This window comes from Barbus barbus (genome assembly GCF_936440315.1).
Source record: "Barbus barbus genome assembly, chromosome: 5".
Lineage (NCBI taxonomy): Eukaryota > Metazoa > Chordata > Actinopteri > Cypriniformes > Cyprinidae > Barbus > Barbus barbus.
This window is the reverse complement of record NC_136733.1, coordinates 19,998,502-20,020,919: the sequence shown is the minus strand read 5'-3', so window position 1 is coordinate 20,020,919 and position 22,418 is coordinate 19,998,502. Positions and strand designations below refer to the sequence as shown.

The following is a 22,418-nucleotide window of genomic DNA, read 5'->3' as shown; positions in this document are numbered from 1 at the left end:
ATTTAAAAAATATATATAAATCAAGAAATTATTTTGTCAATTTCAGCAAATAAATAAACAAACAGTGTTGAAGGAGTAACATAAGTCAATTAGAAAATAAATGTCACTTTAATCAGTTACAGTTACTGAGAAAAAAAAGTGTAATTACAGTTAACTACTTATGAAAATTTTCTTAATATCTTAATATTTTCTCACACATACTGATTTGATTGATTTTTTCCCCAAATTGCATTGACTGCTCTAAAATATGAGAGGATTTTAGGACACAGAACAGGGCACATGCTTATTCGATAAGGTTTTATTTTCTATTTTGGGTTTATGTAGCCTATGCTTTATCTTTTAAGATGAACTGTTCCCCCGAAAAGGCATTGTTAGATGTCAGTGTTTCCTGACATATTTGCTATGCAAAGATTTGATTTCAAAAACAGTATTAGCTATTAAAATATATCTTTTATGATTTTAAATCTATATTTAACCCCATACGAACTCTAAGGTTAAATAGAGGTGCTAAAGTCTGATTTTGTGGTGTCTGTGCTTTAAAATGAAATGATTATAGTCTTAATTCAATTGAAGAAGGTTTTTGAAAGTCTGACAGTAATCAGTGTTGAGCCCTAGTGTAAGGATAACCCTGCCTGCTTTAAATGTTTGAAAATGATTAAAATCTGAAAACATTCATTAAAAATTTAGAAAAGTAATCAAAAAACATTATCAAATGTAATTAGTTACATTAGCCTACTTTAAAAAAGTAATTGAAACACTACTTATTACATTTTAAATAGGGTAACTTGTAGTCTGTAACTTATTACATTTCCAAAGTAACCTTTCAAAATAATAGAAATAAAATAAAGATTATATAGATGTATAATTCAGATTTAGGATAGTTTAGGACCTTTTTGCGATTTTGGCCATCATAAAACGTCATAACATCATAAAAATTCTGTCAGGTTTTTTTTTTTTTTTTTTTTTTTTTAAGAATTAAATCTGTTTTCTTTATTTGAGTATCTGCAGGATACAATACACAGGCAGTTGTAGAGTTAATGTGGTAAACTCATTCATATGAAGCTGAAAGTTTAATTGATTTTCCATAACTCATCTGTCGTAACAGTCATACTGGCAAGACTCAGCAGGGACATGTAACGCCAGATCATTCCTGTAAATGTGTTCTTTCCTTCTTTCTTTCTTTCTTTCTTTCTTTCTTTCTTTTTCAGTAGATTGCTTGGTTAAGAGCAGTCGGATTGTTAAGCCATTATTATTTCTGTGTAAATATCCTCAATTGCGACTTTTAAGTACAGTTTAAATGAAAATGATACATGTAAAAATAAGAACAAACAAATATTTTTTTTGGTTTGCTTTCAAAAGCATTTGTTTAATTAGATAATTTCAACCAGAATATTCATTGCAACCTTTAACTAGCTGGCGCAGGTTCTGACCAAAAACCAAAGCATATCCTCCCATCATTTACCACTATTAACAAAGAGCTCTTTTAGAAGGTTTTGATCTGACCTGCTCACAGACTGGTGACTGGTAAAAGCACAGAAGCATTCTGGAGGAGGTGCTTGGTCACACCTTATATATAGAGAGACACATGAAAAGCGTAAATCACTTGAGCACCGGTCTGGTTCTCATTCATCTGCAGGGCTACAGGGAACAGGCAGTTCTGTTTTAACGGCTACTGATCAAGACTGAATCAGGGAGTCAGAGCAGAAACTATTTTTCCGGGAATAAGGGTGGAACACTTTAACTGGATTTGTGACTTAAATTAAATCCACAATGGGTACTTGGACAAGAATCATGTTCATTTTACAGTTAATTTTACAACTCTTTGATACAGTGAAAACACAAGGAATCGGTAAGTCCTTAAACCTTATAATGTAGTTCAATATTTAATATTTAAGAAACAAATAAAAAATTGAATGTTAAGAATCTTGCATTTTTTTATTATTATTTGCAAATATTTACAAAACTATTTATGAATAAAAGTGTACATACCTTAATTTTCTACTGTTAAAATGTGAAATAAATGAAAACCAGCTCATTTCTGATCAAATATAATATCTATAACAGCAAAAATGAACCAAACTTTTTTTTGAGTTATCACTCCATAAATGGCATAAATTATCTGGAAATTCCCAAGCATGCAGTGGGATTAACAAATGTGGAACTGAGCACTCGATGAAATGACCATTAGCTCAGGACAAATTTGTCAATGACCTTATTGGTTGCATTTTATAATGTGTCCTGGACAAAAGAGTAACTGAATAACATGTATTACACAAATGCATCAAAAACCATCAGTATCTAATGCAAATCTGTTGACATAAATGCTAATTTTGCAGTTTATGATATTCTGGTGTCACCGGATTGCTTACCTGACCTTCTGCAAGGAGGAATACAGGCAAAGAACATGGACAACGTTTTTATCCTGGCAACCTTGCAGCTGCAGAACAAAGCTCCAACTCGGGTCTTCCGTATCTTCAATGCCCTAGACAACACAGATTACTTTGATTTCACCGTTCAGGGGAAATTCAAGAAAGGTTTGTGTGATCAGAGCTCACTAATGTGCTTTATGTTCAGTGCCTCAATAGATACTTGATATGTACACTAAATACTTTTTCTGTTCACAGTCGTTTTGAAATACCTGAAAAGCAATGGAAATGTTGAATCAACCAGTTTTGGTAAAGTGCCACTGACAGATGGTCAACAACACCATATACTGCTCCACTTCAGTGGGCTGCAGCAGGGCACCCCCACCACGGCCCTCTATGTGGACTGCAGGCTGGTGGAGAGAGTGCAGGACGTGCCGCTGGCCTTCAAATCACTGCCACAGGGCCCGAAACAAGTCACGCTCAAGACCCTGCCAACCTCATCCCAGGTAATCCTAGAAGGTGGAACAAATAATATCATTATTCTGTTTATCTATGCATACAGAAAGCTGAAAAAATACAGTAAAAAACTGGCATCTCTGGTTGTCAGAAATTCATTGTAAAAAATACTACAGGTTTTGCAGGATCCTTGTAAATTTTACAACTTATAATAAGATATTTCATTAAGTGATATGTTAATATACCTACTGAACATAAAAAATCACAATTACACAATCATAAAAAGAAGAAAAAAACATATATTTTTACTTTAACAATGTAATCAATATTCTATTTATTAAAGCCATGTATGAATCTCATCAGATTAGCTTTTTTAAGCATTTTACATTTATTCCAATAACTCAAGGCAGTAACCATTTAAACAATATATTTTATTTGTGAACTTACATTCAGCTATTCTTTTTTTAATATATATATTTTTAAAATATTATTATTTTTGAATTTTTCGGATTTCACCAAGCTGATTTATTAAATTTATTGAATCTTATTTTGACATTAAAGTGGTTATATCTGTCGGCGCCAATAGCCTTATGGTTAATGCGTTGACATATAGCACAGCTGCGCTCATGGCGACCTGAGTTCGATCCCCATCTCGTGGTCCTTTGCCGATCCCTCTCCCCTCTCTCTTCCCAGTAATTTCCTGTCATATCTCTACTGTCCTATATGAATAAAAAGCTCATAAATATAACTTAAAAACAAAAACAAAGTGGTTATATCTAAGTGTGTGAGTTGTTTACTTACTTTTTTAAATTAGTCTTCCCATTAACACCATTATATTCGTGAATGCGGAATGCGCACGAGCACAAGATTCATAACCAGTGATCTTGTAATGAACCAAGGTTCATAACAAGATTCATAACCAGTCATATCCAATCATATCGTGATAGAGGCATTGCCTCCTCTCACATGACTTTCCCCCATTCATTCTCAGTTACCCTCCACTAGACTCACCGCATGCATGGGGGTTTGTTAAAACTCAATGGGCTCAGTGGAGGCGAGAGAGACACGGACTCCTGCTGTAACTTTGCCTGCTGGCGCTGTTAAATAATGTTTTTTTTTAGAAAAACAAGTGATTTAATGCACTTTTTAATGTTATATTTTGTAATATTGGCATTGTTTTACTTTTGTACTACAAATTTCTTTCTCATCCAATATTTTGAGGAGGCACTGCCTGCCTTGCCTTCTCGGAGGAAACGTCCCTGCTGATAACCACCCTAATATACAGGTGGCACAATAAAAAAGCTACGTGATGAATCAATGAATGAGTTAATTGCAAGTGATTTATCCATAAGTCACAGCCAATACTTGTGTGAAACAAAATTACAGTATTTGTACGAAATATAATCATATGTGATGAGTCATGCAGGGACTTTTTAAAAAATATTTTACTATAAATTTGACTGTAAAATTACATGTAATGTGGTGTTAAACTATTTACAGTTTTTCTCTGTATAAGGTAACTTACACTTAATCAATTAACATGTTTGACTGTAACATTTAACAGTGTTTTTCTGTCAAATTAATAACATTTTTTACAATGTGTGAATATGTACCTGGGTTACAGGACAAGTTGACAGACCTCAAACTCGTGCTTGATGAGTCTATTGATAATGTGGTAGAGCTTCAGGACTGCAGTGCTCCAGAGCAGGGTGAACAGAGGGAAACACTGCAACTGCTAGGTGAGGCTATTGTTTCTCTGTCATCTGTGTCTTACTCAGCTTTAGTTTTGTTAATAATTGGTTATTTGTTTTTTTTCTAATACAGAAAATATCATTATGTTACATTTCTGCAGGAACAACTTCAAAAATGGAAGCTGGCCCAATGTTTGAGCTCATGCGAATGATCCAAGAGCTGAAACAGAAGGTCGATCAACAGGTAACTTGAAATTCAGTGAGAAAACATTGAAAATCCCCCATTCCTTGTAGAATTAGTGACCAGCAAATTTCTTAAAAATATTCCACAAAAGTTCAGGTTTGTAACAATGTAATGAGAGTAAATAAATGATGGCAGACTTTCCATTTTTGGGTGAACTATTCCTACAGTTTCTTCAGAACTTAAGCATAATAACAATCTGTTTTCATAACAGACCAAAGAAACCGCTGACTTGAGAAAGACTATCATGGAGTGTGTTCAATGCAATGGTAAGACTTTAGTTAAAAAAGTTACAAAACAGCTATAATGAGAAAACATTTAGCAGTTTTTTGTGACTGTGCTCAGTCAAGTCAATTATTAGAGGCTTATAATGAGGATGTTGAAGGTGTTGGACAGGTGAACTCAAGTGTTCTGTTACCATTTAGATGGGTTTGGATGGGAAAAAGCAGGACTACAGAATAAAAAGCAGTCCAAGTGCGGGCCAGGGGTCTGTTTTAAGCCGGACATGTGTATCGAAACAGCTGAAGGTGTGGAATGTGCAGCCTGTCCTGAGGGATACACTGGAGATGGTGTCCAATGTGATGATGTAGATGAGGTTAGACTTAAGATCCTGATTTTATGTAAATCATAATACTATACTACTCTTTATGCCTTTCTGTGGTTTCAATCAAGTTTTGCTGTTTATGATTTTCATCTAGCCACTTATTTCCTGTTTACTTCTCTCGTGGTTGAGTAATTAGGAAATAACAAGAACATTCATGAAGACTTGTTTTATTTTATTTATTTATTTCCATTACTCACTGCAGTATCTCAATAGCTCAGACTGTTCAACACATCTGACATTGTATTCTACTTAAATGATGAACAATAAAACTCAATTAGGAACACGTAATGATTTATTAACCTATAATCATGTTTCAGTAAGTGCTTTATTAGACTAATAATTGTTTAAACTGTTACGTAGGCTCTAAGGTCATTTTCCAATGGTTTTTATAGAACTTTTCACAGATCGTAAGTGTGACTTAATCGTCCATATACTACAGAGCATTGTTTGTTGAACATCATAAATCCAGCTAACCTTATAAACTGTTCAATTTTAGTGCCAGTTGAACCCATGTTTCTCTGGTGTTCGGTGTATTAACACTGCACCAGGGTTCAGATGTGAGAAGTGTCCACAAGGTTTCACTGGTCCAGAGATCCAGGGTGTGGGCGTTAATTATGCTCAGACAAACAAACAAGTATGTATTTGTGACAATGCTTAATTTTAAATTAAATTGAAAATCAAATTAAATTAACCAGTGTGTATGTGTGTGTGTGCTACCATTCAAAAGTTTGGGGTCGGTAAGATTTCTTTTTAATGAAATTGATAGTTTTATTCAGCAAGGGTGCAAAATGTTTTCCAAAATGTCATGCATTAAGTTAATCAAAAATGTATAATGTTAAAAAAGATATAATAATAAATGCTGTTCTTTTGAACTTTGTATTCATCAAAGAATCTTAAAATGTTAAGCAGCACAACTACTTTCAACATAATAATAATAAGAAATGTTTCTTGAAATCAGCATATTAGAATGATTTCTGAAGGATCATGTGACACTGAAATAACTAGAATAATGACTGCTGAAATTAATACAGCATTGGTGAACATAAGAGACATCTTTCGAAAACATAAAAAAATCTCACCGACCCCTAACATTCTAACATATTATGTAATAAGACATTTTGAAGCACTCTCTAACGTATGCCATGATACAGAATGATTACCGTATTATATACTTTACACGGTACTCCAATTACAACTACAAGTTCAAAAATAGTATTACATGATACACATAGTGAAATTGGTATTGTTTGTGATTTTAGTACCGTACCGTGATTAACACCATATTTATAATTTTTTATCAGATATGTAATGATATTGATGAGTGCCTGGTAGATAACGGTGGCTGCACACCCAATTCATACTGCCATAACACAGTGGTAAGACTACAACTATCCTAGATTACCCATTGCACTTATGTGGCCAGTGGCAGGTACAGTAAATATGCTTGCTTTCTTGTAGGGTGCGTTTCACTGTGGGATTTGCAAGACTGGATTCAAGGGTGACCAGAATAGTGGCTGCATAAGTACTGGCCTGGACCCTGGTCCTCTAAATGACAGGCTGTGTGGGAACGGCCAGCCAAATCCATGTGACATCAACGCAGAGTGTGTTGTGGAGAGAGATGGTAGCATCAGCTGTATGGTGAGATGTCAAGCATTCACATAGATGTTTTGTATACTTGTGCAATTCAAGAAAACATAGAGAGATATCATGTCAATTTGTGTTGGTGATTTCCTATGCTATTCTTTTGAGCCAGGACAAAACTTTCTCAGCTGACATCTTTGTTGTTTTTAGTGCCAAATTGGCTTTGCAGGAAATGGCTACGTCTGTGGAAAGGACACAGACATTGACGCTTATCCAGATAAGAAACTTCAGTGCAGAGATGGAACCTGCAAGAAGGTGATATTCATGTGACCTGTTATTTATGTTAGAAGTTTAGTTTATTAGCAGTAGTTATTAGATATCATGAACTGACAATGAACAACATTCTCTTCATTTATCAGTTGAGGTCATTTTACAAATATGCACAAAAGTTTGGGTTCAGTTATACAATAAAAACAGTAATATTAAAATTCTTTACAATTGCATTAGAAATCTTACTGACACCAATCCTTTGAATGATAGTGTTTATTTTACATTTCATAAATGAATAACATTTGCACAACTTGAAATTGTTACTATAATTTTATTTACTTTGTAAAACTTAACCTTAATCGAGATTAAAGGGTTAGTTCAACCAAAAATGAAAATTATGTCATTAATTTCTCACCCTCTTATCGTTCCAAACCCGTAAGACCTTCGTTCATCTTCGGAACATAAATTAAGATATTTTGACAGATGAAATCCGAGAGCTTTCTGACCCTCCATAGAGAGCAATGTAACTGAAATATTCCTAGACCCAGAAATGTAGTAAGAACATTGTTAAAATAGTCCATGTGACATCAGTAGTTCAACCGTAATTTTACGAAGCTGCGAGAATACTTTTTGTGTACAAAGAAAACAAAAATAACAATTTTATTCAACAATTTCTTCTCCTCCAAATAACCATCTGCTGCCAGTATTCTCGTAGCTTCATAAAATTACGGTTGAACCACTGGAACATTTCAGTTACATTGCTGTCTATGGGTCAGAAAGCTCTCGGATTCCATCAAAAATATCTTCATTTGTGTCCCGAAGATGAACAGAGGTTTTATGGGTTTGGAATGACATGAGGGTGAGTATTAAATGACAGAATTTTCATTGTTGGGTGAACGAACCCTTTAAGAAATAAAGAATAATTGTTGTTTTAGCTGTTGTATTAAGTAATGTTAACAAACCGAATCTTATTGTAAAGTGTTACCAGATTATTTTACTTTTCATTTTCAGGATAACTGCATGTTTGTTCCAAACTCGGGCCAAGAAGACGCAGACAGAGATGGGAAGGGAGATGCTTGTGATGAGGATGCAGACAGTGATGGCATCGTCAATGATCAGGTACAGAATAATCAACATTAGATCATGATTTGATGAACTGAGAAGCTCCCTTCAATGTCAGTGCTTGCATGACTGTATTCCTACAGGACAACTGCTGGTTGGTTCCTAACATAGACCAGAAGAACAGTGATAAAGATCTCCATGGTGATGCTTGTGATAACTGCATAAACGTGGAGAACCCCGACCAGCGGGACACAGACAAAGACGGACTGGGAGATGCCTGTGATGATGACATAGATGGGGATGGTAATTTAATTCAGGTCTTATTTTGTCAAAGTTCAACTTCACACTTTTTGCTCACATTTTTCCAATCTCTGCTAGTATTCTGTCTGCCATGCGGCTGCTGTGTTTGTTTTTTTTTAGTTGCAGAAATGGGGTGTTATGTTTTAAATATCCTTTTCACCCTTTGGGCCTGTTTTTTATCAGGATTTTCCTGTGCTTAGGTCATTTTATGAGGAAAAACAGAAGCTTCTGTGTTTTTAAAGCTCAAATTAGAGCACTCTTTAGCCTGCACGGGTCATGTAAAACTGAAGTGACCTGTAGGGATATTAACAGCTTCTATGGCACCACACTGATCATTTCCTTTCAGATCAACAATTATTTGTTCCAGTCTGTAAAGTGTAAAATAGAGTTCAGGCAGCGCTTGACATTTACGGTCTGTTCATCAAGGCAGAAATCCAGACAATTGACTTGATACTTTAGAGCTTGGTCATGTCTCCTTTTGAGCAACCACATTTCCACCAAGAACCTGCGCCAAGAGCTGCTGACGCGTGAAAACTATTCCACAGAACTCTTTCCGAAACACCGCCACCTTGTGATATAACCCAACAAACTGCACACAAAGACATCACTGTATACTCTATAACACCGCAAACACAGCAGTGCATTTCTCCTGATGAAGTTTGCTCCATTCAGTGACATTTTAGACAGTATACCTCTGTATAATACTTTTATTTTTACCACTGGCTCTATATGTACGTTCTCTACATAGGTTTGAAGAACATCCTGGATAACTGTCAGAGGGTTCCCAACCCTGACCAGATGGACAAAGATAATGACGGTGTTGGTGATGCATGTGACAGCTGCCCTGAGATGCCAAACCCCAACCAGGTGCCAAACAACTTTATTATTGCCTGTTTCTAAATTGTATTCTATTTTATCTTATTCTGTGAATTTTTAATCTAGTTTTATCTAACTTTGAACCTACTTTAAATGGATAGTTTTAGTGGTTGAGTTTTTAAAAATCACTGTTTCTTGAAAACTGCTTTCCTACCTCTGTTTTAGGGAGTCAAATTATTTTTAGTCAAATGATTAACTGTTCATTTCAAAATTAGTAGTTTTCCATGTTTCAAACAAGGCTTATTATAGTTAACAAACTAAAACCACAAACATTTAATGATTCGATAATTTACATGTAGTTTAACCTGATGTAAAAAAAGGGGTAAATGAATAAAACTATATAAACATATTTGAAAAATAAAAACAAAAATGACAAAAATAATCATAAAAATGACAAAAAATATAAAATAATTAAACCTTTACTGAAAAAAATTTAAATGAAAAATATATAAAAAGTAACTAATTCAAAAATATATGCAAAAAAAAAAAAAAAACACTGTTTCATACTGTGCCTAGTATCACAACATTGATAAGAGGTTTTAGTGAGATTTATTTATACAAAATAGCGTCATACTGGCAGAATCACTCATAACTGATAAGGAATCACTTATCACTGTACATATCCAAAAACCATCAAACAATGCTGACCAAGCTAGTTAAACAATATTAAACGAGCAAGAGTACTACTGTCCCTAAATATCACTGGCTGATTGCCTGCTAATATTCACAAAACAACACAATTCTGAGTTGCTTTGATTCTGAGAACAGTTCAGTGAATAAACAATAAATTAATATAGACAGTATCACCAAATATTTTGTCTGTTTTTGCTTCACCAACGAAAAATGTTTGAAAAAAAAAATCCAAAGCAGAAACAACCTCTCGGGACTCTGAGCAACACAGAGAATGGTTTAATGATTCACTCATCCGGTCCGGACTGAATCAGCTTTTTTGAGTGATACCGTTGAACGAAAGATTCAGTCACAAAACAGTCACTTGCTGCCACCTACTGGTGCCATTACAAACAAAGGAAGCTATAGGGCCTACAAACAAGTCCCTGTACTGTTAGGTTCCTATATTAGCAAAGGCCTCTTATCCAGATTCAGGGAAACGATATTGTCATAATATTGTAATTTTCAATATTACTTTTTTTTAACCTGTCTTCTGTTTTCTGTCAATCAGTCTGATGTTGACGATGATCTTGTTGGAGACACTTGTGACACAAACATTGACAGGTAGAGTCAGATTTTTTACCTTTCTCTTTGACAGTCAATATAAAACAAGTTTATAACTGCGATCCTTTGTTGAAGTGATGGAGATGGTCATCAGAACACCAAAGACAACTGCCCCAACATCATTAACAGCTCACAGCTGGACACTGATAAGGACGGGCTTGGAGACGAGTGTGATGATGACGATGATAATGATGGCATCTTGGATGATAAAGATAATTGTAGACTGGTGTCAAATCCAGACCAAAAGGATGAAAACAGTACGCACAGCAACATTTGTTTATTAGGATGTCAGAAGTTATTCAGTTAATCAAGACAAATGTTTTAGTTTACATTTTTTAAAATGCTAATACAAGCACATTTGTGTTTTTAAGTGTGACTTAAGTCTCCAAATATTGTATCATAATGTGCTTTACAAATCTATATTAGACTCCATCAAAAATCAGACCACTGATAAAAAAGAAATTAAGAAGAGAGTTTTTTTCTCTCTCTCTTCTTCTTTGTCAGATGATGGGGTGGGTGATGACTGCGCTGGAGACTTTGACAAAGATCATGTGATAGACAGAATCGACACCTGCCCTGAGAATGCAGAGATCACTTTGACTGACTTCAGAGCCTATCAGACCGTGGTTCTGGATCCAGAAGGAGAGGCTCAGATCGACCCCAACTGGGTTGTTCTTAATCAGGGGATGGAGATTGTCCAAACTATGAATAGTGACCCAGGACTAGCTGTTGGTATGTTTATGTGACCCACACCGTTCAAATCATCTTGAGTATTTCCATGGTGAAAAGACCAGCTAAACCAGCACCAATCCAGCACAGACCAGCCTGGAAATCCATACTGCTCTTAATTGGTCTTTTAAGTAAAGCGATGTCGTTTTCTCTTAAAGGGATACTTCACCCAAAAATGAAAATTCTGTCATTAATTGCTCACCCTCATCAAGTTCCAAACCTGTAAAGCCGCCTTTCCACGGACACGACTGTCTCATTTCTCCCCCTATTGGTATTCGCACAGAACTTTCAAACTGGTCGTGCAGCAACCGTCACCTCGGCATATTCCCCAATGGTAAAATGAATCATTTTAATTAATATAATTAATGTATGAATGCATCGTCACAAATGATGATGCCCAAAATAAAAACATAGTAGGTTTTATGGGGCTAATCAACATAAATATTTATAAAATAATTATTTCTGCCATAATTATTCTAAAGCACCATTTTACAGAAATAAGAATAATGTTAAAGTGAAGAAAATATTGGTAATTCTAACCTTACGCTCATAGTTTTTAATAGAATACATCACATCCAGTCGGGCGGTCGTATACGGTCTAGCTGCAGAAGTTCAAATATTTTAACGCACCCGAAGCTCAAATCGGATCTGAATTTTCCGCATAAACATATGATCGGAACTCCACGCAGCTCCCGCACTACTCTCCATTGGAAATGAATGACTTCCGGTCTGTCACTTGTCGTTCGTCGGAGATAGTGGAAAGGCGGCTTAAGACCTTTGCTCATCTTCGGAACACAACTTAAGATATATTTGATGAAATCTGAGAGCTTTCTGACCCTAAGCAGCAACGCAACTACTACGTTCATGGCCCAGAGAGGTAGTAAGGACATCATTAAAATAGTCCATGTGACTCAGTGGTTCAACCTTAATTTTATGAAGGTAAAGGAATACTTTTTGTGCGCAAAGAAAACAAAAACAACAGCTTTATTCTACTATTTATTTTCTTCCTCTGCCACCATTCATGGGAGTAGCTGCTGACGCAGGAGCTGGCGTTCTTGTTTGCAAGCAGAGGAATGCAAACACATTGCTCTCTTGTAGGATGTTTCACTGTGGGATCTGAAGAGAAGACATTGTTGAACAAAGTCATTATTTTTGTTTTCTTTGCGCACAAAAAGTATTCTTGTAGCTTCATAAAATTAGGGTTGATGTCACATGGACTATTTTAACAATGTCCTTGCCTTTCTGGGCCTTGAATGGGGTAATGACATTGCTGTCTATGCAGGGTCAGAAAGCTCTCGGATTTCATCAAAAATATCTTCATTTGTGTTTCGAAGATGAACAAAGGTCTTAGGGATTTGGAACAACACAAGCGGGAGTAATTAATGACAGAATTTTCATTTTTGGGTAAACTCTTTTGGATACTCCACCTCATCAATTAATGACCCTTATGTTGTACCAGATTTATTTGACTTTCTTTGTGAAACACAAATCTCTGTAAGATAATATAATTCAAGTGGATGGGACCCTCAAAGTTGATGCTTCAAAATCCACACAAAACAAAAGCAATGGTAATCCATACAACCACAGTGGATGAATCAGTTTAAAATATAGTTTTTTTTTCTCACACACACCTATCGTTTCACTTCAGAAGACATTAAACTGGGGTTACTTTTGTTTGTTTTGCATGTTTTTGAAGCATCAGCTTGTAGTTTGCTGTCCACATGCATTAAATGTAGCCTATTATTTTTCTAAAAATCTTAATTTTCACATTAAACAAAGTCATATACAGTACATCTAGTACACAGTACATCTAGGATAAATGATGAGAGAATTAAAATTTTAAAAGTTTAAAGAACAAATGATCATTTCTGTATTAGTTTTGTATAAATCATGGTTGAAACATGAGCTTTAATATTTTGTTTTAAATGAAAATCTGGCCAAAATGTGACACAATTAATCATGCCACCACAAACAGGATACACAGCATTCAGTGGCGTGGACTTTGAGGGCACCTTCCACGTGAATACAGTGACCGACGACGACTACGCAGGCTTCATCTTCGGCTACCAGGATTCCTCCAGCTTCTATGTAGTGATGTGGAAGCAGACAGAGCAGACATACTGGCAGGCCGTGCCCTTCAGAGCCGTGGCTGAGCCTGGGATTCAGCTTAAGGTCCCAGCGCTCTTCATCTCTATTACTGTCTGAACGCAAAGCGTGTGCTTTTACCATTACTGCTGCTCCACGGAGCCCTCTGCAAATCTAGAAAAGTGGCTTTGGCTAAACTCTGAAGCATGCAAAAACACTTAACCGATGTTAAAGCTGTAGTCAAGTAGTTATTTTAGACTTCAAGTATATCCCAATTAGACTTGATTATTCAATTTAACACACAGACATAAATCAATATATTTGCATTTCTAGGCTGTGAAGTCTAAAACCGGGCCAGGGGAGTTCCTGAGGAATTCTCTGTGGCACACTGGAGACACAAACAATCAAGTGCGCTTGCTGTGGAAAGACCCACGTAATGCGGGCTGGAAGGACAAGGTGTCTTACCGCTGGAATCTGAAGCACAGACCCCAAGTGGGATACATCAGGTTAGATGCCGTAAAAACTGGAGAATTCAGAGTTTACTGGATTTGGATGTGTGAAAGCAACATGTTTGTGATGTTTCTCTGTTTTGGCACAGAGTAAAGTTCTATGAAGGTACCGACTTGATTGCAGACTCTGGAGTTGTTATTGACACCAGTATGAGAGGAGGCCGTCTTGGAGTGTTCTGCTTTTCACAGGAAAACATCATCTGGTCCAACCTGAGATACCGCTGTAATGGTGAGTGTAGTGCTTGAACAATATTAGAAGAACAATGCATTCTTATTCATTTCAGTGTGTATCTTAACATACATTTTATGACATTTACAGACACAATCCCAGAAGACTTTACAGAACAAGCCCAGCAGTAATGAAACTAAGATGAAATGAAACTGGAGAGCACTACTAGTGATGTGACTAATGTTTTAGGTACTCTTATTTCCAGTAAAACATGGACCATTTACTGACTTTTGCATTCAAGACAAATCCAGTTTTATAGTTATGCTGAATTTACACTTCTGTAATGTTCACTGCACAAAAAGGCAGTTCAGCAGGAAAGAGCAAAGCCCGTGTGCTTCTAAACACTCACTTAATGTTGTAATATCATTAAATGGAATGAATACATTTAAATTGTCAGGTTTTGTGCTTGGACTTGGTGGAGAATGTCATAAACAGAAATGGTTTTTAAACAATATTTTTATTGTTTAAAAATAAAACAACCAAATAAGCTGTGTTGCTCAAAAAAAAAAAATTAAGATAAAATAAAATGAAAAACTTTGGGGTCAGTATAAGTGTTTTCAATATTGATAATAAATGTTTCTTGAGCATCAAATAAGCTAAAGATTAGAATAATAGCTTCTGAAAATTCAGCATTCCCATCACAGGAATAAATTACATTTTAAAATATATTCAAATAGAAAAGTTCATTTAAAATTTGATTAAATGAATTCCTTGGTGAACATGAGAGACTTCTTTCAAAAACTTTAAAGTACAATGAAAAAAATAGAAAAACAAACATCAAAATGGTCCATAACTACAAGTTTTCTGTGAGGCTTTGCATGAGAAACCGACTGATGTTTAATATTGATTGTTTTATTTTGTAAGCCCCATTAAGATTTTCACCATAAATTACACTTAATTTTATACACAATTAAGTCTCATTTTCATAACTACAAATTACAAAGCTTTCATATATAAAAACATTAAATAATGTAATAGACTACACCACTTTATTCATTTGGCTTTTTTATTGAAAGAACTGGCAATATCAATAAAAATACTAAAAAGAATATTGATCCTGCAGCAGTTAAACTCATATGACCCTTCATGGAACGTATTTAAATGATTGGAAAAAGTAAATAATAATAATAAAGAAACAAATCTATGCATATAAATGAGAACAAGAGTTGTCTGTAAACTTACTGTACATAGTTTTGAATTATAATGTCTTCATGCAAAATTAGTGAAAACAACACAAAGCGCAAGATTAAATTTTTTGCAATATTATGAGTACATCTAGTGGTCATCTTTACAATGAACTATTTACATAAAGCACATATTGCAATCAAATCAAGTCACCTTTATGTTCAGCATATTTGTAAATAAAGGAAAGCATAATGTTTAATCCAGAAAAACACTTTTAAATCAAATTTTTCAGGTTACATAAACAGAATGCAATGCAGCTGTAGCATGTAGTGTTTAAGGCAATCATTAACTATTATATGCTAATTTTGAGTTATATAAAGGCCAAAGACATCACCATCACCACGAACATAAAGACATGACAGCTCTAATTCTAATAAAAGATTTTGGTTTGTCAAAACGTAGGACAGCTACAACTGCTTCACAGGAAATAACCATAAAATGCCAAATAATTCCAGTTCTAGATTGTATTTCCTTTATCGACAAACACTTCAACACTTTTTTTTTCTACCAGGGAGCATCAGAAGTGCTGCATTACGTCTAATATGGGCAGCTCCTGTAAACTTAAATTGAACACCACAAACAAGAAATACAGACATGCACTTATAGCAACAAAAACCTCTGAAAGATTAAATAGAATAGCTGTAACAATGCTTTTTAAGTATAAAAGATCATACAAACTTGTTCTTTGACGAATGACATGCTTGCAAGTCTAGTGCATGAGCTGGAATAAAATATTATAGGACATTCATGGTCTAAAGCACCATTTAAATTGTAACAAAAATCGAAAATTAAGAAAGAAAACTAAAGCTTCAGTGTTGCTGTTGACCATATAACAATCTGTGTGGCAGTTTGGGTTTTTGGGGGCATAACGATGTGGCCTTGGCTTTGCCCGTCCATTCCAAATAATCATAAAAACATTTACTGGTAATGGCAGTCACATGCTTTCCTCGGAATGGTGATTCACTGGAAATAGCATGTGGAATTCATCACTACCTGAGAGTTCAGATGAAGCCGAAAGATAGGAAACTTGAGGAATGTTGCTGACTTATTTGGAAATATTATTTTGGTGGGGTTTTATAAGGAAGTTATTAGGGTGCTTCAATAAATGCAGTAACATGACATCTCATGTGAGTCCATTTATTCACATATATGTACAGGGATAATCTTGCACAGTAATGTCTGAGCTGGTTTTGATCATGTTTCCACGAGTGCAGCTGGTGGTGTATAGTGTTCTGGTTTTGCAAGGCAGCACTATCCTAACTAATGAAAAGAGATATCTATTTTAAATAAATATGTACATTTACTCAAATAGGAAGTCTTGTTACCTTAGTGAAACACCCTTGATGTGAAATACTACTATAAACACACATTTGAATACTTTTCAAAAAGGCAGACAAATAAATGAATAAAAATCACAGATGGTTTGTTGATTTGCATAGAATTCTTCAGCTACCAAAATAAAAGCGTAACAAGCAAGACACTTGCAGGTGATGTGTTAGCCTGAGCAATGCTTTGCTTTTATACCTTCATGTTATGAGGAAAACAAGAGCCCTACATCAGCATGGGACTAACCTGATAGTAACATGATTTCTGTAACAAATTTCCATGAAAACGTAATTAAAGACATAAAACATAAGCAGCTTTTGAGAAATCAGAAGCCATTACTACACTAAAACTATTAAAACAAACAAACAAAAGTCTCTCTTACACAAACACACACACAGTAGTTTTAACTGGACAGTGGTGATACTGGATCGTGTGTGAAGAGCTTCTAGGCTTGGAATCTCTTTGGGAAGAGCATGGGGACCACCAGGGTCCACATATACAGAAATAAACAGACCCAACAGGATGCCATCTTGATCCAGAACACTGACCAGCTCCCATCCAGCAACCTCTCGATCTTTGCGTTCTCATAACTGCAGAGAGACAAGATCATATGCATATTACACTTCAAAATGAAAATTCTGTTATTAATTACTCACCCTCATGTCGTTCCAAACTTGTAAGACCTTTGTTCATCTTCTGAACAAAAATTAAGATATTTTAGATGAAATCCGAGAGCTCTCTGACCCGGCATGGACAGCAACACAACTACCACATTCAAGGCCCAGAAAGATAGTAAGGACATTGTTAAAATAGTCCATGTGACTTAATTTTATGAAGCTACAAGAACAGCTTTTGTGTGCAAAGAAAACGAAAACATCAACAATTCTTCTCGTCTTCTGCTGTGCATTCACGAGAGTATCGCGATGCATGCGTGTGTTGCTGCTGACGCAGGAGCCAGCGTTTTGACATAGAACATGATGGTCATGATACTGTCGTGAATGTGCATCAAAGACTGACACAGAAGATAAAAAAAATTAGTTGAATTAAGTGGACACAAAAAAGTATTCTCAAAGCTTCAAAACATTCCGGTTGAACCATTGAGTCACATGGACTATTTTAACAATGTCCTCACTACCTTTCTGGGTCTTGAATGTGTCAGTTGCGTTGCTGTCTATGCAGGATCAGAAAGTTCTCGGATTTCATCAAAAATATCTTAATTTGTGTTCCGAAGATGAACGGGTTTGGAACGATATGAGGGTGAGTAATTAATGACAGAATTGTAATTTATGAGTTAACTATCCCTTTAATGCACGGTGACGTCTGAGTTTCTGCTGTTAACAATAACAGTCTACTGGGTTTGATCTGGTCAGAGGAACTTGAAGTAAAACAAGAATGCTATAGTAATAATTCAAAATTGAAAAATAATACAATTAACTGACTACAACAGTAAAAATACTATTATTTGATCAAAATTATACTATAAAAATAAATAAAACTTCAAACATTAATTCTGACTAAATCTGAAAAAAATATATATTGTTGGCAAGCCAATATGTGTGTGTGTGTGTGTGTTAACTCAAATAAGCAATAAGCAAATGTAACAGCTGGCCTGAGGCATTTGAAAATAAAAAAGGTTTGTGTTGAGGAATGTTGTTTTTGTTGTTATACTTACTGAAACCAATTGGTTACAGTCATCATGACGTAGAGGGAGCCGAGAAAGAAAACAAAATGGAAATAGCAGTAGCTGTAGATTGTCCCGTCTCTCTCATCATACTTCACATTCTGCCCTCCAGCAGTCTTCTCATCATCATAGTCCTCTGGAAAATAAAAAAAACACCTTTACTTCTTGACCACCAGGGGGCTCCATCTACCCTTTTCCAGTGTCTAAATGAATCCAATTTAATGTCAAAAATATGTTATTCCACTAACATTTAATCTTGAGGAGGTGTTGGTTGAAATAAGTGTCTTACCTGTATCGTCAACACAGCAGAAGCAGCAGCGTGCTCTCTGCAAAGAAAGAAGTAGTGTGATTTATGATGTAGTTTGAAGTAATGTTAAACACAGCAGAGAAAGAACACAGCAAATGTTCACCTCATTTTCAGGCATATCGTTCCTGTACACCTGCAATGCTGTTGAGCTCCTCTTGGTGGTGGAGATCAAACTGAAGGAAGAGAATTTGCAACTTCACACATTTACAATTACTTACTATATTATAATTACCACGGGGAAATCGTGGCCTAATGGTTAGAGAGTCGGACTGGTAATCCAAAGGTTGCGGGTTCGAGTCTCGGGCCGGCAGGGATTGTAGGCGGAGTGAATGTACAGCGCTCTCTCCACCCTCAATACCACGACTGAGGTGCCAAGGCACCGAACCCCCAACTGTCGGGGTACAATAAACGGCTGCCCACTGCTCCGGTGTGTGTTTACGGTGTGTGTGTTCACTGCTGTGTGTGTGCACGCTGGATGGGTTAAATGCAGAGCACGAATTCTGAGTATGGGTCACCATACTTGGCTGTATGTCACTTCACTTTTTTCCACTTACTCCAGTAGGTCTGAAATATATACTGTACGTTTTAATCCCCTGGAACACACTACAAAAATTATGATCTCTAAAACATGATGCATTGCTGTGTCTGTCATAATTAAACAATTAAACAGTTTTGGAGAAAGTGGGTGTACTTTGTGTGTTTTTTATTTTTTTACAGTCTTCCTTTAAGGGACATTAATATAAGACAACACTGCAAAAACAGTTTACTGTCAAGATGTTATTCCTGTTATATATTTATTGTCCAACATTCTTTGTCATTAATTTAATTTCATATGTTGGTATTAATTCAGTGTTTATAATGTTAACACTTATTTTCAACCGAAACTGGTTTCTAGAGAGCAAAAGGTTTTGTAAAAATAAGGGAAGACTTCAAAATAAAGCCTGTAAAATAAACTGTTAAAAGGATTTGATGATCACTAGTCTAGTGATTGTACATTATTGTTGTCATCGTTCAGACTGTATTTCAGCTTTAATGTACGGTTTTTTAAACAAAGAGGCTGATATTTAACAAGGAAAATGTACGATAGAACATAGATATGGGTAAGTAAAGGGTTTGCAGTAATTTAATCTTTTTACTTGGCAAACAGTAAGCAGTATGAAGCAGTCTAGTGGAGGGGACCTATCTATAATCTTTATATTTATACATATATACTTTAAATGTGTTATTGTAAGTTGGTCAAGTGCAACTGGCTCCTATTATTCTACGGCGTTTTAGTGTAGTTTTCAGTCCAAAATGGTGGTGGCACAGTCATGTCATGGGCGCAACTGTTGCAATGGAGCGTTCTATTGAGTTTCGCCTCTTGGGCTTCTATACTCTGTGTTAACTCAAAAGGCATCAGACACATGGGGGCAGTTTTCTTTTTTTAACCATCAAATTTAAAAGCAGAGCATTCTCTAAAACTCTTCAAAATGCCAGCAGACGAAAAAAAAAGTGACTTTTTCAGCTTCAAAGCTTTGTTTTGCCTCATGAAAACTAGATATATGGCAAAAACATTTCGATGCGAGACACAACAATGAATCACCGGTCTGACAACTAACACATTCGTGTGTAAATACGGCTTTGGTGGAGAGGAGCAGCTCTAAAGAGAGCGCTTCAGCAGACATGTCTGTAGTTAATGAGAAACACATGTGAGTTCACGTCTTCACAGAATGAGAGCTTCTAATCTTCACTCCCTTCCTACCAAACTACCTGCTTTTAAATCTAAATGAACATCTTGTCATAACCAGATAATTACATGTTTCCACTCCTCCCAGGATCATTTTTGGGATCACCCATTTAAATAATATGTTATGGGGACTTGCATCCAGGCCAAGAATATCCCAGCTTATTTAAAGGGATAGTTCACCCAAAAATCATGTCATGTCTATTGTATGAATGAACGATGCTTTTGAAGAATTGTGGCCAAGGGGATAATTTCCAGAAATGACAATTTAGAGGAATAGTTTACCCAAAAATGAAAAAAAGAAATGAATGAATGTATAAATAAAAAAATTAGCATGAAATATTAGGGTGCCATCAGAACGAGAGTCCAAAAAACAATACAATAATACACAAGTGAAGCGAAAAGCTGCATGTTTGTAAGAAACAAATCCATTATTAGGATGTTTTTCACTTTAAAATACGAATCCTCTATCCATAATATTGCTTAATTCAGTGAAAAAGTTGTCTGGTCTGAATCAGGAGAGAAATATGCATAGATCAAGTGCCACTTGCAAGCAAAGACAGTCCAAAACAGTTCTAAATAAACAGGTCAGTGAATTTTTATTTGAGAGAACAGGGGGTGTTTTTTTTTTCACTGAAAGAATTACGGACCCACACAGATTTTAGCATTGTGTGGATTACTTGTGGAATATTGTGATGTTTTTATCAGCTGTTTGGACTCTCATTCTGTTGGCACCCTTTCACTGCAGAGGATCCATTTGTGAGCAATCGATGCAATGTTAAATTTCTCGATGTTAAAGTACATTTTCATAAATTTTTGGGCAAACAATTCCTTTAAATTTTGGCCTGTTTTTCACATAAAACTATTATATGACTTGAAAAATCTTGGTATATAATGCACAAGTCATATGAACAATAATATCATTCATGATACTATCATGGTGCTTTTTATAAAGCAGTTTGGATTGGGCCATCACAACATCAGAAAACATGATTTTCATTGCTCATACCAAGAATACAGTATACAGCCAAACAGTATGGCCGTTCCGACACCCGTCACTATGTTTGTGTCGCTCTGCAGTCCTGATTTGTAGGGAAAGACGCAGGCAGTGACATTTTCTCCGTTTCGCTCCACCACTGAAAGAGAAAGAGCACAGGACGGATTTTAATAAGGGTGTGGGAAATAACTGCACAAGTCTGGTGGGTTGAAATGCACTATTGGGGCTACTGTAGCCTCAGTTTACAGCCCTGTCCACACACAAGCTACAGTAGAAGACACTAAGGAAACCACAGACTACACTGTGAGACGCACCCAGGACAGGCTGAGAGATGCTGTGTTTGAGTGTGGAAGTGAGAGACGTACTCACTTTCAACAGGTTTGCTGGCGAGTGCGGAGAAGGTGAGGTACATGACGTAGACGGAGATGACCGCGGACTGCAGCAGACCTGAGGTGGGCTGAACTGTGCGGAGAACAGAGCAAAACATCAGATGTGTTAGTAAAATGCAGCACAAAGATTTTCACAGATCTGACCATGTCTGTTTGAGAGTTTATTCTTCATACATCACGCATCATTAGTAAATGAACTATGTACACCACCGTTCAAAGGTTTGAGGATACAGTAAAAACTGTAATATTGCGGGGGGGGGGGTTAACAATTTAAATGATCTTTTATATATTGTAAAATTAGTTCAAGAAACTTTTGTTGAATTGTTGTTCATTGTTGAAAAAAGCTACTTATTTGAGGAAGAGATACATTTTTTTCCTCCAGAAATTTCGAAAGAACTATTTATTTTACTTAAATTACTTGCTAAAGCATTTTCACCTAAAACTTTGTTCTGTTTAGTGAGAATCCATGATAAAACTCTTCTCCTCAACTCTCCAGCTTGCTCACACATGGGAAAAGCTCCAGGCACTATGAATACATTTGTTTGCCTGACATCATACAAACATCTGTTTGTTAGTAT

The 22,418-nt window shown here is 35.8% G+C and overlaps 2 protein-coding genes across 2 annotated transcripts in view; one reads left to right on the top strand and one right to left on the bottom strand.

Annotated features, from left to right (window-relative positions):
- Positions 1-1,466: 1,466 nt before the first annotated feature.
- Positions 1,467-16,190, top strand: LOC306870238 (cartilage oligomeric matrix protein-like). Its single transcript, XM_079417384.1, has 21 exons — positions 1,467-1,849; positions 2,337-2,534; positions 2,625-2,872; positions 4,447-4,561; positions 4,675-4,757; positions 4,969-5,023; positions 5,180-5,349; positions 5,855-5,992; positions 6,660-6,734; positions 6,817-6,996; positions 7,150-7,254; positions 8,221-8,328; positions 8,415-8,574; positions 9,320-9,438; positions 10,628-10,680; positions 10,756-10,937; positions 11,185-11,412; positions 13,385-13,581; positions 13,828-14,000; positions 14,093-14,232; positions 14,323-16,190. Exons 1-21 carry the CDS (start codon positions 1,771-1,773, stop codon positions 14,361-14,363), a joined length of 2,847 nt encoding a protein of 948 aa, XP_079273510.1. The 5' UTR covers positions 1,467-1,770; the 3' UTR covers positions 14,364-16,190.
- LOC306870247 (serine incorporator 5) overlaps positions 16,089-22,418 on the bottom strand; it is a 26,547-nt gene continuing 20,217 nt past the window's right edge. Inside the window, exons 7-12 of the mRNA XM_079417403.1 lie at positions 21,821-21,913; positions 21,464-21,590; positions 18,835-18,904; positions 18,714-18,750; positions 18,416-18,560; positions 16,089-17,333 (exon numbers count right to left, since the gene is read on the bottom strand). Coding sequence (XP_079273529.1) covers positions 17,189-17,333; positions 18,416-18,560; positions 18,714-18,750; positions 18,835-18,904; positions 21,464-21,590; positions 21,821-21,913 — 617 coding nt within the window. The 3' untranslated portion in view covers positions 16,089-17,188. The remainder of the gene's footprint in view (positions 17,334-18,415; positions 18,561-18,713; positions 18,751-18,834; positions 18,905-21,463; positions 21,591-21,820; positions 21,914-22,418) is intronic.